We start from the raw sequence: 17,683 nt of genomic DNA on the forward strand, positions 1-17,683 counted from the left end.
TCATAATATTTTGTACTGAAGGGTTGAACTGAATCTTAACAAACACTTATGTAGTTACTTGATATTGTAAAGTTGGTGATACTGAAGTAACATTGGTGTGGCAGGCAGGCTACTCATCCTAGACAGTGATCAGACTAATATAACTTCTTGCACTGGGCCTGACTTTTTTGTTTGAGAGAATGTGAGGAGGAGGATATTAATAAAGTTATACGCACCAAAAAGATAGGACACTCCTACTTTGGTGTTGTGTCCACTTAGAATAGCAGAATGGCTGAAGCTAGAAGGCACCTCCAGAGACTGTCTAATCCAACACCCGGGCTCAAAGCAAGGTCAACAAGAGCACGTTGCTCAGAGCCTTGTACAATTGGGTTGTGACTCCACAGCCTCTCTAAGCAACCTCTTCCCAATGTTTGACTGCCCTCAAAATAAAATGTTTATGTTTAACTGGAATATAATCACTTTTCCCGAAAAATAAACCCTTTGCCATGGGGAAGAAAGCTTGAAAGGTACTACCACCTATTCTATCATCTGGTTTCAGTAAGTTTTCACTCCTTCAAAGCCCAGAAGTCATAGAACATAGTTACCTTTTTCTTTTGTCATTCCCCAAATAACATGCATTCAGATGCTGATGGCATGTTTGTGAATAGGCAAGAAGTGTCCTGTCTCTTTTATCAGAAGACTTAAGGCAGAGCAGATTAAAACAGTTTAAGTTATAGTCCATTCTTACTGTAACTTATAACGTGTGCATCAGCAAATTTTCATAGACCATCAAGATAAAGACTTCTATACACAAAAAGGAAAAATATTGGAGAAAGCTTGCAACTTAAATTTTGAGCAATTTTGCACAATGGATAGGGAGGGAGAAAGCTCCAGAAGGCATCGTTATAAGTTGTTTGCATAAAGGCTGCTATTACTTGTAAAGGTGGCTATATGAAGGGTTATCTAGGAAGAGCACTGTGAATCCCTACGAGGAACTTACCTTTATTCTGCAATAATTTTCCTGTACAGACTACTGCTATTAGCTCTTATCCTAAGGACAGTGATTGCTGCTTCAAAGGTAATACGAATGTTTAAGAAGAATCTAGAAGAGAGAAACAAGAACAATCAGAAGACATGAGATAAATAATAAATTGGAAGAACAGCCTAGAGACAAGAGGATTGGGGGGACAAAAGAAAACATAATTATATGTAAAGTGTATCTGTAATATGTAATCTCTGGAATAGTGGAGGATAGGATAAAAAGAAATAAGCTTAAATTTCAGACAGAGATCAAGACTGGATGTTGTTAAATAAATTTTACTACCCATTAGAAATTAGCTTATTCTTCATAGTATCTAATGATATATTCTCATCTTAAGCAGTTGTAGGACCTTTATCTAGGATGACTTCAGCATGGCTTAAAGGGGAGTAGATCATGTCTTGAAGTTCTTCACTCTGTAGTTTTGACCAAAACCAGACTGGATATCATGGGATGAAGAAGAAATTCTATAGTTAGTGTGTGTATATAATGGAAAAGGTAGTTACTGGAACATCTGAAACTGAAGCTACAAATGCTTTCAAATTAATTCTTACTATCGTCCTCTTAAATGAATCAATAACGGGCTTATCTGTTGAACCATGTATATTGGCTACTCAGTATCCCCCAAAAGTTACTGATTTGCAGCTTTAACTATCAACAACATGCATGTTGAAATTTGATTAGCTCTTTTGTATAAATAACGCATTTTTTTCTTTCAGTTTCTATGGAGATTTTGGACCTTTAAATTTGGCAATGTTATACAGATACTGCTGTAAACTAAATAAGAAATTAAAGGTAAGCTTTGTTTAAAAACAATGTTCCTATATTTTTGTGTGTTGAAATGCAACTAAAATGTGTTATCCAGTTTGAAGGTGGTTGTTAGGTGCTCATTATCTAGATGGTTACTCCTAAGCTTTAAGATTATTCTTTGTTCTGAATTCTTTTCCCTCTGAAGAATGGAAAAAATGCATATGTTCCCGTTGCTTAGCAGGTGAGGCACTGAAGGCTATGTTCACCTTTTTTCATAACCTTACAGTTTCAAGACAATAGTAGCAAAAAACACTGGATATTTCATGGGTTTGCAGCTAATGAAGTGGGTATGCTAGTATGAATAACTGAAAAATGGATATTAAAAAAACAAGCAAAGGAAAAACCGCACACCCATGAACAAGAACAAAAGGCCCTGAAATCACACTATTTAAACTAAGTCTCACTCAGTGGAAAAGTTAAAACTTCTAAATCTCATTCAGTTTAATAAAGTGTTGCTTCTAATAAGTGTTATGGAAGTGTGTTTTTACACATATAAAAATGGTTCCTTTTTCTGTCTTACTTGTAGAAGTGTCACTCCCTATCAATTAATTTGTAGAAGCTTTCTTATTTTCTTGCTTCCATATAATGATTGTTGATTCAAGGCAATTTTGAGTTGCTCTTCACTAGAGATAGAAAATTTGGTATCTTCTTTGGATACCACAGTAGCTTTTTTCTTTTGACTGCAAAGTGTTGGTCCTTTCTTTATAAAGTTGTCTAGAATGTAAATGCAGTAGTTAATTCTGAAGATCACCATGACTGAATTTTGTTCTAACACTGTCCTGTCATAAAACCACAAGCCTGATGTGGGTTGCTGCTGGCCAGAAGCTAAACACCTGGCAGCTGCTCACCCACTCCCACCCCAACCCCAGTGTGGGACAGGGGAGAGAATCAGAAGAACAAAACCAAGAAAAACTTGTGGGTTGAGATAAAGACAGTTTAAGGGGGCAATAAGAAGTGGGGAGAAGGGTGGGGGGAACAAAACAAGTGGTGCAAAGGCAATCACTCACCACCTCCCACCAGCACGTCAATGCCTGGCCAGTCTCTGAGCAACTGCTAATTTAGAAAGACTGCTCCTCAGTTTTATTGCTGAGCGCGATGTTATATGGTATGGAATATCCCTCTGGTCAGTTCGGGTCAGCTCTCCTGGCTGTGTGCCCTCCCAGCATCTTGCCCACCCCAGCCTACTTGCTGTAGGGGCAGAGTGAGAAACAGAAGGCCTTGATGCTGTGCAAGCACTGTTTGGCAGTAGCTAAAACATTGGTGTGTTATTAACGCAGTTTTAGTCACAAATCTAAAATGCAGCCTCATGCAGGCTGCTAGGGAGAAAACCGAACTCCATCCCAGCCAGACCTAGTACACCAAGCACGTAGCTGTAGATTTAACCTGGTCCCCAAATGCCTGTGAAAAAGTGATTTGCAGCATGTATAGAAAATTTATCAACTGCAAGAAATGAAACAGATGTTTTAATTCTGAAGTACTAATTAATATCAATTGTGTGCAAATAGCAAGGAGACCCTTCACTAAATATTACAGATATAAAATCTTTGTAATGTAAAATATTAGACCTGTTACTGACAGAAGGGGAAAATGGGACAACAGATGTGATAACGTTGGCCACTGTTAAGAGGATTCCTGTATCAAAAATGACATTATGTTTTGGGACTAATGTTTGCTACACAAATGAAACAATTATGCAAGTTGATTCACACTATCTGGTACTTCCAGGGGCATGCTGACTTAAAGTTAGGTAGTCTTAAGAGGAGGCTCTGCAAATTGAGGGGTTTATAGAGTTGCTATAACCTTTTTGCAAAAAAGTGCTTCTAGTGAAAATTTACATTTGCTTCTGAATACAGAAAGTTAGTTACAAATAAAAAAAATTAAACTCTAGCATTTCTAATTTTGAATGCCTGTGTTCATATTGAGAAAACATTGGATTTGCCATTTCTGTGTTAACACTAGAGCTTATAAATACATTATCACCCTGTTTTCCAGTGCCACGGTCCCATTCAAACACATGACCAGTGATGCTTACTCACTAGGAATCTATTTTTTACCTTAATTCTGCTGTTTGTGACCTTATATTTGAGTTATTAAAGACTGTGGAGAATGCTCACTCTGTGAAGTGGTTACTCCAGAGAAGAACCAATAATAAACCTACTATTCTAACTTTTGCTGTGCCTATGACAACTAGAGAGATTAGTTCTGGTTTTCCCAGATTCAAATTGAGACTGTGATCAGTTTGGGACCCGAATATAGTCTCGTGTATCACTGTTGAAGTGTACCTTCGTACTTCTATAGCTGAACCAGAATGCCTTCAAACTGGACCCTAGGCACAAAGAGTTTCACCCAGAAAATAAGAACACAACTATTAAATACCTCGGGACTCGTTTGCTTTTTTTTTTTAAATGATTTGGTATTAAACAGGAATGTCTCTACAGTCTTTATTCTTGTTCTGAGACCATCATCTGCATTGAACGAGGCAAGCTGCTAGTTATAAATGGCTTGTAATCATGATGATAGCAAGATCATATATTATAATGGAAAAAATACACAAGGGAGCCAGGTTGAAACTGGATTAGTAATTCTGACATTTGCAGGGTTGATTTAGTAAACCATGATGTCATTTTAATGTATCTTTTATATTTTTTGAAAAAAGCCAACACTCACAGTGCTAGGTGAAGAGTACAGATGGTCAGGAACAGGACAGAGAAATCTCGTGCAGATCCGCTGCAGTCTCAGCTGGGAGGAGGTGCTGTTTGTTGCTGCTACCTTACCAGCGGCTAATTCCAAATAGGTTAATTTAAACTACTAGTGCATAATAGAGAGGGGTAATCTGATAGTGCAACCACTTGAAAGTAATACCTGAAATCAAACAGCTAAAGCTTGGAATACTACCAGAGTGGTATAGAAATTTGCACATTAATAGATTCCGGTCTGGCTGATGAGCACTATGGCTGAGGTAGGCCAGTACCTGCTAATGTAAGCTTTGCTCTTCTGATAGTTAAAATATATGCCAGACTCTGTCCTAGTTTAGATACTATCTGCAGGGGATAAGTAGGCTTGTAAGACCAAATCCCAGGGCTGAAGCATGCATCTGATGTGTACTGTAGGCCTAGCTACAAAAGACTACTGCTCAGCTTCACTAGTCAAGAATTATGGTTTCACAGTTTCTGTCATTCCACACCTCATCTTCTCATGTCTGTCCTTCGTAAGTGTCCCTGAGAGGATTCCTGAGGCCTGAACTAATGTGTGTAAGACAGAAGTTCATGACTGTGACTTACCTGCCAGCAAGGCATTGATGCAATGAGCAACTGCAGCAGCAAAAGTATGGTAATTCTCCTGTGGCACCAGGGGGACACGTGGGCTGCCTGTGAGCAGTGTTTCAGAGATGGGAAGTGCTAATTGGACTAACGACATGGAGAAACAGTCCTGTTGGGCAACCTGCTGCTTGCGTACCCTTGCATTAAGGGTAACCGTGCCCCGTGACCAGCAGCAGGAGTTGGTTGATCATAGGAAGTAAAACACGCTGCAGATTATCATTCTCTGGAAATCCAGCCTCTGCTGTGGGATAGTTGCTGTTGCCATACTGCAACACTTTTGGGACCCTGAGGCAATCACAGTGCTTAAGCCCAGATGACTCCTGCCATAATTTGCTATATACCTGGTTGGGTATGCACTTCATGTCCTTTTCTTACGAAAAGAGTCTTTAAAAGAAGCATGGCACAAAAAAAAATATTCACAAAACGTGTTAGTTTTTGTGTGGATATGGTGTCTCAAAAGGAATTTAAGACTTAGACTTTTATTAAGTTTAAAACTTCTATGAACAGGAACAGGAGAAATGAGAGTATACGATCTCATTAAAACAAACAAACCCCACAAACTTCCCCTCCAAGTCTGTCAGTTATATCTATTTTTGTTTTGGGAGAGGAATTAGACATGAAGGCAGTTTTCTGCTTTCCCCTCTCCTTTCTTAGGGGACAGGTGGGGAAGGAGAAGGGTACCAGTTTGAAATGTGCTAATGGCAGACCAACATTTTAAAGTAAACTATTATAACTTTATGCTGACTGATTGTAAAAACAGTAAATAGTTCTGAAGAGCTCAAGAATTTATTCAGGTATCCATTTGCTGAGAAAGTTGGAGGTAAAGTCCTGGTCATGCTTTACAGGAGAACCTTTCTGACCTTGTTATGTTTGTAATGTTTTGATTGCTGATTGCTATGGAGATGATCTTGACTAGCCAAATCAACAGCACAAAAAAATGCTTGGCTGTGCTATCTTCCTACTTGTTCTTTGAATTCTGTTTGGGGAAAAAATGCTTGACTAAGCAACTGTGATTCATTTATGAAACAATTTTTTTTGTTCTGTTTAAATAAGTCTGATGTCATAAAAACTGCTTTAAAATACCTCCTGTGTTTTACGTGTGTATAGCCTTACCCAATCTCAATAAATTCAGAAGCAGGGGTAATCAAGAGAGGGAGTATTGCTGAGATAAACAATACAAGTACGGCAGATCAAAGGCAGGAGAGGGAAGGTTCTGGCAGGCTTATGAACTATGGGGGTTAACATTTCTTGTATGCTAACTGTATTGCTGCTGAATCACAGAGGGGTTTGGTTCATTTTTGTTTTAATATAAATAAACTGCTGGGCATACACATGGAACTATAGTAATTGCAAGCATCTCCTTTAGGACAGCTTAGATTTTGAGGTGGGGTTGTGTGTACATGTTTTAATACATCATTTTCTATGAACAGTTTGCCAGCCTTGTATTTACTGCTATTTATATGTACATATTACATATATATATGTGTGTGTGTATATATATAAAAAGAGTATTTGCATTGATCTAGGCTTATTAAACACATTGCAGTAACTTCTTGCTTGAACAATGCAAGTATATTAAACCATATGCATTAAATAAAATACTGTCAAATAATCTGGTGATTCTAAACAGGTATCAATCTAGTAATTGATACCAATGTAATTGTCCACAATGGTACCTTCTAAGGCTGTCATCAATTTCTGTGCAAGTAAATTTCTCAAGGTCTTCAAGAAACAAGAACTGATCTATTATTAAAAAAACCCAAAAATAATCTTACAGTGAAAATAATGTGTTCTGGAACCCTCTCGTACAACAAAACCTGCCACAGTATTCATGTAACCTCTGCTTTTAGTTCAAAAGATTGTCTTTGAGTATATTCCTCTGGGATATATCTTGACAGATACTGTTCTGCTATATTGCTACATTTTGTCTTCTAATGATGTGTGAAACTGCTAAAATTTTCTTACTGGTAAAGAAAAATATCTTTATTGCTTCATAGTGTGTGCCTTAGTTTTGTTTTAGAAAAAAGATTATTTGCAACTATGTTATCTCTAACTATAGCTATTCTGTAGACAACCTGTATTGAAAAATTCCTTGTTGAAACATGTTTGGTTCTTCTGAGTTGCGCAGTATCTAAGGGAACTAAAGCCCTAACGCATTCAGGTGGAGCTCTGGAGCTGTAAAAACAGTCACCTTAAAGAACTGTCTTTAACACTTGTTATCATTGAACCTAGCCAAAGTAATAAACTTAGCTTATTAAACATGGTCAGAAAATCAATATTTTTTTGAATAGATCATGTAGCTTAGTATTGATATTGAAAGTGTACTGAGTTGAGAATTTGTGTGTTAATGTTAACAGAGGCATTGCATTGACGCTTCAGCAAACACTGTAAAATGTGATTTTCTGTAACTTATGTGCAAATAAAAATGGGTTTGTTTTATAGGCTTCTGAAAAGTAAAATTCTGATGCAGTTTTCCTCTGGTTGCTATGCTGTAAGCCATTAATTAATGTCAGTTTTCAATTTTGTGTTAAAGCTTTAGTCAGGATTCAAAAAACATTTAAATATTTCATATAGCAATATGGCTTATAAGGATTAATCCCTTACATTTTGAAAACGAAGCAATGAAAATGATATACTGCTTTCCTTTAAATGTTCTGGGAACTTTTAAGGTGAGCTGTCACTTTTTGGCTATTTCAGGTACAAAAGGGTCTCAAAATTGGAAGGACTTGACATACCCATATGATTAAAAAAAATCATTCTGTAAAATAAAACAAGAAATATGGTCTTATTACATAGAACTTCTGGCTAGCTAGCAGAATGTGCTTTTTGCAGTTTAAAGTAGTATTTCAGGTAAACTGTAAACTGTTGCGAAGAACTTTGCTTTAAAATAAGTAGTAGTGAACAAGTTATAACTGAAGTTCTGTCACTGTTGCGTAACTACTGTAATCTTATCCCACCTACACATCATGGGTGGAATTGCGGTTAGAGAACACTAAAATTAAAAAACTGAGGAGGGGGGAAGAAAGGAGGGATCTTAAAATACTGGGATTAATTTTGTCAAGTTCTAATAATAATTGAATGCTTCACTAATTCAGTAACTACTTCTGCTTTGTATGTTTGCATATACACTGAGAGAGATGTTGCTTTTGGTCTCAAGATCCAACCTCTTCCAATCAACAGCAACCAGCTATCTCAGGAATTACAGTCCTATTTAGATATACGCAGTTGCATTAACTTTCACTCCTTCCACCTATGGAAGTTGTGGGTAATAAGACCGGACTGGAATGTACAGTTAGAACTGCTATTAAAGGTGCTGTTTCTGTGGGGGGTGGGAGTAAGAAGCTCGCTGTGATGCATACATCAGTTTTCTCCTGAGTTTATCAGCTATTTGGTTTTTTGCAAAATTTGATTCTGTGGTTAAAGCTGTCCTAAAGTTTGCAACACGATTTAAGATGAGAGTTGAAGTTTACAGATTTCTGGAAGTGAAATACAGTCGGCGCTACTTAAATAAATACAACACAATTCTGCAGCAGTTACCTTATCTCCCACCCCCAAGTGTCATCAGTGCCAAGAGTAGGAAAAGAAAGTAAATTAAAATTGTCAAATTAGATTTAAAAACCTGAAGTTGGGTAACATCAGCACCTGTATAAAGGCAGTTTATAAAATGTGCAACTTCTAAGGATTTGAAGTGCACTTCTGTTTTTAAAAGCAGAATCCAGTATGTCTGTTGATGACTTCCTCAAAATTGTAGTAGTACTGTAGAAATCTGTTGGGGAAAACATGCGTGATAGTGTTGTAGAATGTACTGAAAGTGTAGCAATTCATGAAACTAAAAAAAAAAAAATGCAATAAACTGTCCAACTTGCCATTTTTAAGTGACAATTTTATCTCGCTCTGTCTTTAAATAGTCTTGCTGCAGTTCGTCATTATTGTTGTTCTCTGGTGCTTGTTGGTCTTGTTTTCAATGGGAGTTTTGTCCACAGGATTCTGACAGAGGCTTCTTTTCTTCCTGAAGAAAGAAGAATTACAAGTGTTCTGCCTAGCCTTTTTTTCAGGCTTCTCACTTGTGCATTTATTTTTTTATTAGAAATTCTTGCTGTTTAAGCTTTCTAAAGATGTCTGTCATCCCATTTTTAGGTAGTATAGATGGAAGAGTAGTGTTTAACTTAAAACGCCTTTAAGATTGATTGCTTCAGTTTTTCTCTTGTCTTCTCCACAGAATTACGTGCTGAAGAGATTTAAAATATAGGAGAGTGTTTTAGTCTGAAAATTTCAATGTCTTTAATCAACGTCCATAAGCTATTGTTTCAAATGTTTAAACTTGGAAAAAAAAAAAATCCAGTATTTTATATTTAACATTTTGGTTCAACTGCATTTTATAGAATATTTTCGCACAGCTAGGAGATCTGCCCTGATATAGTGGCCGTTTCCCTGCACTCTTATCTATAATGTAAGAAGGTTGTTCGTGGTATCAGTAATTTTTTTCTCCTTTAATTTTAAGAATCTGTCTATAAGAATTTTTTCTGACTTATTTTTCAGTTTTGGAAAAGTGACTTTTAAAAGTATTTTTAAAGTTGTCCTGATTTTGACTGGGATAGAGTTAATTTTCTTCTTAGTAGCTGGTACAGTGTTGTGTTTTGGATTTAGTGTGAGAATAATGCTGATAACACTCTGATGTTTTAGTTGTTGCTAAGTAGCGCTTATCTTAAGTTAAGGACTTTTCAGTTTCCCACGCTTTGCCAGCAAGCAGGTGCACAAGAAGCTGGGAGGGAGCAGAGCTGGGGCAGCTGACCTGAACTAGCCAAAGGGATATTCCATACCACAGAATATCATGCTCAGTATATAAACTGGAGGGGAGTTGGCCAGGAGGGGTGGATCGCTGCTTGGGCATCGGTCAGCAGGTGGTGAGCAATTGCATTGTGCATCACTTGTCTTTTCTTGGGTTTTATTTCTCTCTCTCTTTTTGTTATATTCCTTTTCATTACTATTATTATAATATTTTTATTATTAGTAGTATTATATTTTATTTTACTTTGGTTATTAAAATGTTCTTATGTCAACCCACAAGTTTTACTTTTTTTTCCCAATTCTCCTCGCCATCCCACTGGGAGGGGTGAGGGGTGAGCGGCTGTGTGGTGCTTAGTTGCTGGCTGGGGTTAAACCACAACAAAAGTGTATTCTTCTCTTAGTAAATATGCTGTCTGTTGGTTTTTTTAACAGTATTTCAGTCTATCAAGAAAGAAGATAGTGTACTATACCAGTTTTGACCAGCGGAAACGAGCAAATGCAGCGTTTTTAATAGGTGCATATGCTGTAAGTATTATTTATCACATAGATACTTCTAACCTTCCTTAAGAGACATCTGCTATGTGTAAAATAGCATCTCAAGGGATGGTCCTTTAGGGAGGTAGGCAGACTGTCATTTGATTCTTCTCTAAGCCGTCTTTGAAAATTTTGCTGTATGAGTTTCAGGGAAGCCCTGTCTTTGGCACTTAACTCCATTTACGTTAGTACACAGGGAGTGGCTTTGGCAGATCATGTGCATGTTTTCCATAGGATACCATTTTCTTGAACGTCAAAAATGCAAGCCACAAACTTACCTCTAAACTTGGCTGTCTTAGGATCGATTGCTGCTCATGGCAGTAGTGAGATTCATACTGGGGAGGAGAAAGCTTTTTCTCACAGCCTTTCTTAAAGTTACTAGACAGAGCCATAGTGATTATTGGATGGATTTCTCTTCTCAGTTAATTTTCATAGCCTACCCAGAATAATGGAAAAATTGAGATATTTCAGCCCTCTAATATTACAGATAACATGCAATACACAGGGCCATCTTAGTTACACAAGCCTAATTTATTATATCATGTAAGTTTTGATAGTCCCAAGTTGACACTTGCACAGCCACTTGCGTGTCTTCATAGCAGTGTAGCTCAGACTTCAATTTCACCTTCCTGCTGTACTGTCCAGAATTGGAGCACACTTGTAGAAAACTCCAAGGGTCTTTGTGATAGCATGTTTTATGCTGATAAAGTATTGGAACTAACAAGCTGCTGGTCCTGAGCTGACATCCACATGGTCAGCTGAGTTCTGAAAGTCTCTGTTAAGTCAGGCTTTATACTTTGTCAAAGCTGGTATATTTCTTTCAGGCCTGAGGTCATGCTGAAAGCAAAACTCAAAAAATGCATATGATAATATCGAAAGAGTTTAGGTTGCAGATTCTTGTAATTAAACGATGTTTTACTACAAGTATGGGGATAGTGTGTAAATGCTCTTGAGAAAGATCTATTTAAATTTAAAGATGGAAAAAAAATTGGGGATAAGTTCAAATTTTAAAAATCTTTGGGTTAGATTTTTAACCCTTGGGAGTAGACCTAATGAAACAACTCTACAAAAGGAATAGTAAGAACAAATGAGTTAGAATGTTCTAAGTTTGTTAATGTTTTTGACCGTACAAGGCTATATTTAATAATGCTGGAATTAATTTCCAATTCTGTGTTTTATATTGTGTTTAAGGAGCCTCCAAATTTGATAGCATATCTTTATAAGCTTTACTGTCCCTTCAGATCCAAAATCTGTCCAAATTGTAGCACCTTCAGTAATGATTCCCACGCTATAGTCTGTAAAGAAACTTCAGTCTTTCCATTCAGACTGCTTTTTGTTTTCTGTTTGTATCATTATATCTCCAGTTCTGTATTTAGAAAGATTCACTTCATGTTTTAAAGCTGGTCTAATTAAGCCTGTAGCTAAAGAACACTCATCTAGCACATATGTAGGTTACAGCATGTAATTGCTTTCACTGGATTGCCCTTGTCTGATCCTGCCTTTACCTTCTGATACATCTTAGAAGCCTTGGAAAGGGTAGGACACTGGCATTTTGAAGGGGATGAGATTATCTTTTTATTCCCCTTGACTATCTCAACTAAGTAGCAGTTCTCTGTGGATAAGGGGTTAAAAGGCCCTTATCAGTATTAGCTAGACCCAAGGAGAGAGCACTACTGTCCGTGAAGAGAACTTCTTGCAAAGCCAGGTTGTAGGAACAGAAAGGTAAGGAGGTACCTAAGATGCAAGACAGAACTCCAAGCAGAGGACTGATCAGCTAAGTAAGACTATGCCATATTTACAGTATTTAAGACTTAAACATGGGAACAGTCTGGTATATTTGGTAGTCCTTATTTGAAGGAGCTGCTCAGCAGCTAAAGCCTAGGGATCAGGGCATGCACTGCGGGGGGAGGGTGGCAGAAATCCCTCTAAAGAAAGTCGAGAGGGGGAGCACGTAGTATGTGTACCGTGGCGTGACTGTGTATGTACTCCATAAAGGATATCAGGTGGCACATCATATAAGGAGTTGGCAGCTTATGTGTACGATAAGGTAAATTGGTGTGCCACAACTGCATGCACATTTAACCCTTGCCTAGCCTGTTTTAAGCTGCTTATAGCTTTTAATTGCTAACATATGCAAGTGATCTACATCTGCATTTGATACTTATTCTCCTGTCAGACTAGTAGATGTTTTAAGTATCTTCTGATTATTGAAGATATTATATACCAAGAATAATTCTTTAATAATACAGTGTTACCAGTACAAAAAAGTATTTTCTCCTGTTGAAAACACCTTATAGTCACTTTCCAATTCATCTCGATTTAGTGTAACATTGGAAACCAGTTTGCACAAAGGTATCCAATATGTTACGTAAGTATGTCGTCCCAGAATTATTTCTATAGACATATATTCCTAAACTTGTAAGTGTTATGGGAGTTCATTCACCTTCTTCTATAATGATTGATACTAATACCAATAAATTCATAAAATGTATATTTATTTATTCTAAAAAGTTATTAATGATCTACCTAATAATCTGATTTTTGTTTTTTAACTGCAGAAGTTAGCTTTTGTAATCCAGGCATATTCATTTCATGCTCAAGAAATAATATTTGCATTTTTCGAGTGTTTTACCTGTAAATGCTATGTTCAGTCAGATGTAGTAGATGTACACTCTTGGGTTACGTTATACGGCAGTTCCTGACCTGAAGGAATCTAATCGTATTCTTCAGTAAAAGAACTGTGTGTAATTGGCAATTTGATCTATCACAATTTGAATATCCAAATTGTGACAGAAATATATGTACTCTTTGATTTAAGGTCTTCTAGATTTTATGTCTTTTCTTCTTTTATACAAGCTTTTTGAGACAAGAAGGTCTTATAGCTATGAGCTCTATCCATGTGTGAAAGTTAATTGAGAAGGCTTGTTTTATTTGTCCTGGTGTTAAAATATTAAGTGTAAAATGAAACGTGGAAAACAGTGGATCAAGTTCTAGGAATGGGTTTCCAGTAGTGATTATGCAATTTAGATTATTCCATTAAACAGCTTCTTAGACATGTTGTACTGAAATATCCTATAGCTATTAAAATATTTTAATAAGAGAGTCATAAGTTTAAGCGAAAGTTAAGTCTTAAAACTTCATTGGCAATAGCTTGCCTGTTTGTAAATTGCATCTCAGGAAGATGCGTTTTCTAAATTTCAGTTTTTACAATGGACTTTCAATACATTTGGGCTAATCATGTCCAGTTGCTAAATTATTGTCCTTGCTCTTAAGAATTCTGCAAAGATTACTTCTGTCATAAAATTCAGATTAAGAAGAAAAAAATTATTTAAAGTGTTACAAGAACAGAAGGACATACAGACTTCTCTGATCTTACAGAGAAGTTCAGGGTTCCTCCTAAGTGGCCAAGACTACAACACATACTGTTCAGTGATGTCAGAAACAGGGTGCTACTAGGTTTTGCAGTCTTACCAGGTGCCACAGAGAATATTTTGAAGCTAGTATTGCTTTGCCTTTTCCCTTCATCTGTTTGGAGACTTATTTTAGTTGTTAAAATTTTTTATGTAGTCTTCCACAATAGTTAATTTAAAAAAAAAAAAAAAAAGTCTTTAAAAACTGTTTTGAAATAGTAGTACAAGTACTTTCATGCATACCAAAACTAAAGTAGCCTGATTTTGACTCAATTTGTCCCTGGTAGTTTCTGGGGGGAAGAGGGGTGACAAACTCTGAAAAGAGACCTAGTGAGCTGTTTTTCCTTTTCCTTGTAGATAGCAGATGGGCTGGTCATATTTCTTTCTCACAATTACTTTAGGTGTGTATTTTGGTAGTAATAGCTTTTATTAGACTTCTGTAATGCCAATAAGGGAGGAAGGCTGTTGAGTTCTGAAGTTTGTAATTTTATGACAGCAAATGACTGGGTAGTAGCGAACTACTACGGCATGTTCAGTCATTTGCTTGCAGGAGAGTTTTTCCCTAATTTAAAAATATCAATTAGACTTCTCAGCCCTACCTGAAGCTTTAAGGGTTCGTTCTCTTGTAATCTAAGTATATCACACTACTGCTCAAATCCATAATTCCTCCCTTGGAGGGTCAGCAAGTACAAAAGGCTTTTCAGTTACTGCAGCTTGTACAGCCTCTTTGCTGTTTCAAGCAACACCTTTCCTCAGATTGCTTTAGATTGGCTTCACAGAATTCTTGTGATAACTTAGCAGCTCTAGAATGGATCTGTTCCATATACTTCTAATTTGAAAATGGCAGGTGCAGGTGGGAACAAGATGAATCCAAATTGTATTTGAAATATTGTGGATGAGTGTTAAGGTGGACTTGCAAAAATACTAATTTCCTTTTTGTTCTGTAAACTTTTTAGGACATGTAGTATGAATTTTCTTGTCAGTGTGTATGTGCCCAGTATTGCTACATGTCATGTGTCTGCATAGTGTCCCCACTGTGGAGAGCTTTATCTTTCAACCACATCATTATTCAGGAAGTTGAGAACATAAGAATAGAAATGTCAGAGAAAAAAAAAAATGAAAATTTTCAATATTTGCTGAATCTTTTTTTACAGGTAGCAGTGCCACATGATAAGAGTTATAGTAATGACAGTGGGGAAAGGGAGGAGAACCTTGTCCCTTGTAAAACAACTCTTGTAAGAGAATAATTACTATCTGGAAAGTGACGACTTTAGGTTTTTTGTTTTTAAAAGGCTTTTATTCACATTACTTCTTAGATACAAGTTCACTTTATACAAACTATTCACAGCAGGCTCTTTGTTGTTTGGGGTTTTTTATTTGTATATGTTGCAGAATGAAAGCACTCTGAAGATTCACCATATTAGATTAAAAAATGAAGCTAAGTTTCAGTTGCTGAGTTTTCATTGATAAAGATGAGTCAGAAAATGGTCTCCTTGGTTTTTCTTAATGGATATCACTACTTTTTAAGTACTGAAGACATGTACTGTAGTGTTTCCTTCTCCATTTCATTATCCTTCCTCCTTCAGTTATTGCATTATTCTTGACATCTGTGATACTTTTGTTTTTTCAGGAGCTCTGTTCAGTGTTTCTTTCCCTCTCCTTCCTTCTGTGTTCTTAGTATCTTTTTCCTGTTTCCATCCTGGTGTCTTTATTATAAGCTTTTGTGAGCTTTGTGGACAGACAGCTAGCAGTGTTTGGTTCAAAATGTCATGTATACATGTCTTTGAGCAGAGACAGCTTTGAAGTAGCATAACTTCTGTGAAATAAAAACGGCAGCAGTGGGAAAACATTCATATAGAACAAGTTTGCCCCTACTTCAGATTTCTGACTCCCTAACTGTGTAAGATGGAAGCTCCTCATTCCCTGAAGTCCTCTGAACTACCCTCTAAGGATCTTTTCACTATAAGCAGGAATTTAGGCTTTAAATGTAAGCTAATTGATGTGATTATTAACATTAATTGACATGAATAAAATCAGTATTTTTCTCTGAAATACACCCCCCACTGAAATCTATTGCACAGGATGCATTGTTCTTAAATGCAAAACCTTTGTGGTGAGGGTGACTATAAAAGAAGTATAAAGGAGACTTCTTTCACAGACTAAAAGACACTTTTACGAATGACTGAAAGCAGAATAGCATTGCTATGCTGCAGGGGTTGAAAGCGTGAAGTTGGTGCCATTAGTTAGCGATCATTGCTGTAGACAGACCGTTACAGCTTAAAAATAAAAAGAAATGGGCCACTCTGCTTTTTGAATTAAGTAAATACACATATCCATTAAGTAAATCTCTCAATCTGTTCCAATATTAGTAATCACTGGTTTGACCCCAACAGCAAAGAATCCAATAATTGAGTTAGAAACAGTTGTTCTGATAACACAGAATAAATGGAATGGTTTTCATATAGAAATTGTGGTCTGTTTTGATGGTGGAAAGGATGCATTGCTTTCAGAGATTAAGGAGGGGGAAATACGGAAGTTTGGGCAAATACAGGGGCGTTAATTTTGAGAAACATGTAATTTGGGCACTTTTGCTAAATGAAACAGCAATATTGACACTGTTGCAGTATTGAGATCTAACATTCTTGGTTAAGAAAATAATTATTAGAATACTTTATATTCAACAGTTAAATGTGTGTAGAGCTAAAAAGTAGCCATGTAGGTGCTGGTTATAAGGCGAGTTGGGGGGAAATGGCTAGGAAAATTGTGTGGCTGTCTTTACAAAACATGTTTGTGCGCATGAAATACCCCACTCCAAACTGGATGAAATCTTTTTTTGTGAACAATGCACTTGCTTAATATGTATTCCAAGTTAGATTTATTTTAGGACCAGTTTTACTGTACAAATAGGAATTGAAATCCAACAAGATGTGGTTGTATTCTAATTTCTTACTTAAGCCAGTGAAGCTGATAGTGTTCAGCAATAGCAGAATGAGCCTTGGCTTAGGGTGATACATTAACTATATGTTGGTCTCATAGTAACAGGTTCAGCTTGTTGAATTGGATATTTTTGTTAATTAGTAGTTTGATATTGACAATTAGGAATCAAAAAATATTTGTGTTGGAAAATATTCCATTGAGCTGTGGTGGAGAAATGTTTCCTTTGTCAGTTGCTTTGATAATATTTTGACTCATCTGAAGTTGGACAGAGAACTCCTAGTATAGATGCATATTATTCATCTTAGTATGATGTTGAGTCTGTCTTAAAGTCTCTCAGTTGCAGCAACATGTGATTTTTTTTTTTTTTCAATTTTTATTTTTTTTTAAAGGAGGGGAATGACACAAAACAAATCACAGTTTCTGTTGACTTCTGTTGATTTCTGAATCTTTTACTTTGTGTAGGTATGTCTTTTCTGACCTATAAATGTCATAGGAGCTGGTCATGAAGGAGTATAGTATACATTCGTAGGAATTTAGTGGGCTGGGGGAAGCTTACATGTGGTTAATGACTTTTCAGGCTCAGGGCTGATTTTTTTTTCCCTCTCCCCCCCTCCCCCCCATCCCTTTTAGGTAATATACTTGAAGAAAACACCAGAAGAAGCTTACAGAACACTTTTGTCTGGATCTAATCCACCATATCTTCCATTTAGGTATGTGAACATGAGACATGGGCCTAACTTCTGTGTTTTGGAATTTGCTAAATATAAATTTTTCAGATTGCCTTCCCAGAAAAGGGTTTCATATCTGATACAGTCATTGTATCAAAATGACTCATCTCCAGCAAAAATATTTTTTACTTCTGGTGG

The 17,683-nt window shown here is 36.6% G+C and overlaps 1 protein-coding gene across 1 annotated transcript in view; it reads left to right on the plus strand.

The window, feature by feature from the left end:
* Nucleotides 1-17,683, plus strand: part of CDC14A (cell division cycle 14A) — a 64,836-nt gene that overhangs the window by 9,825 nt on the left and 37,328 nt on the right. The window contains 3 exon segments of the mRNA XM_050900655.1: nucleotides 1,738-1,813; nucleotides 10,369-10,461; nucleotides 17,448-17,527. Coding sequence (XP_050756612.1) covers nucleotides 1,738-1,813; nucleotides 10,369-10,461; nucleotides 17,448-17,527 — 249 coding nt within the window.

This window comes from Gymnogyps californianus, chromosome 8 (assembly GCF_018139145.2).
Source record: "Gymnogyps californianus isolate 813 chromosome 8, ASM1813914v2, whole genome shotgun sequence".
Lineage (NCBI taxonomy): Eukaryota > Metazoa > Chordata > Aves > Accipitriformes > Cathartidae > Gymnogyps > Gymnogyps californianus.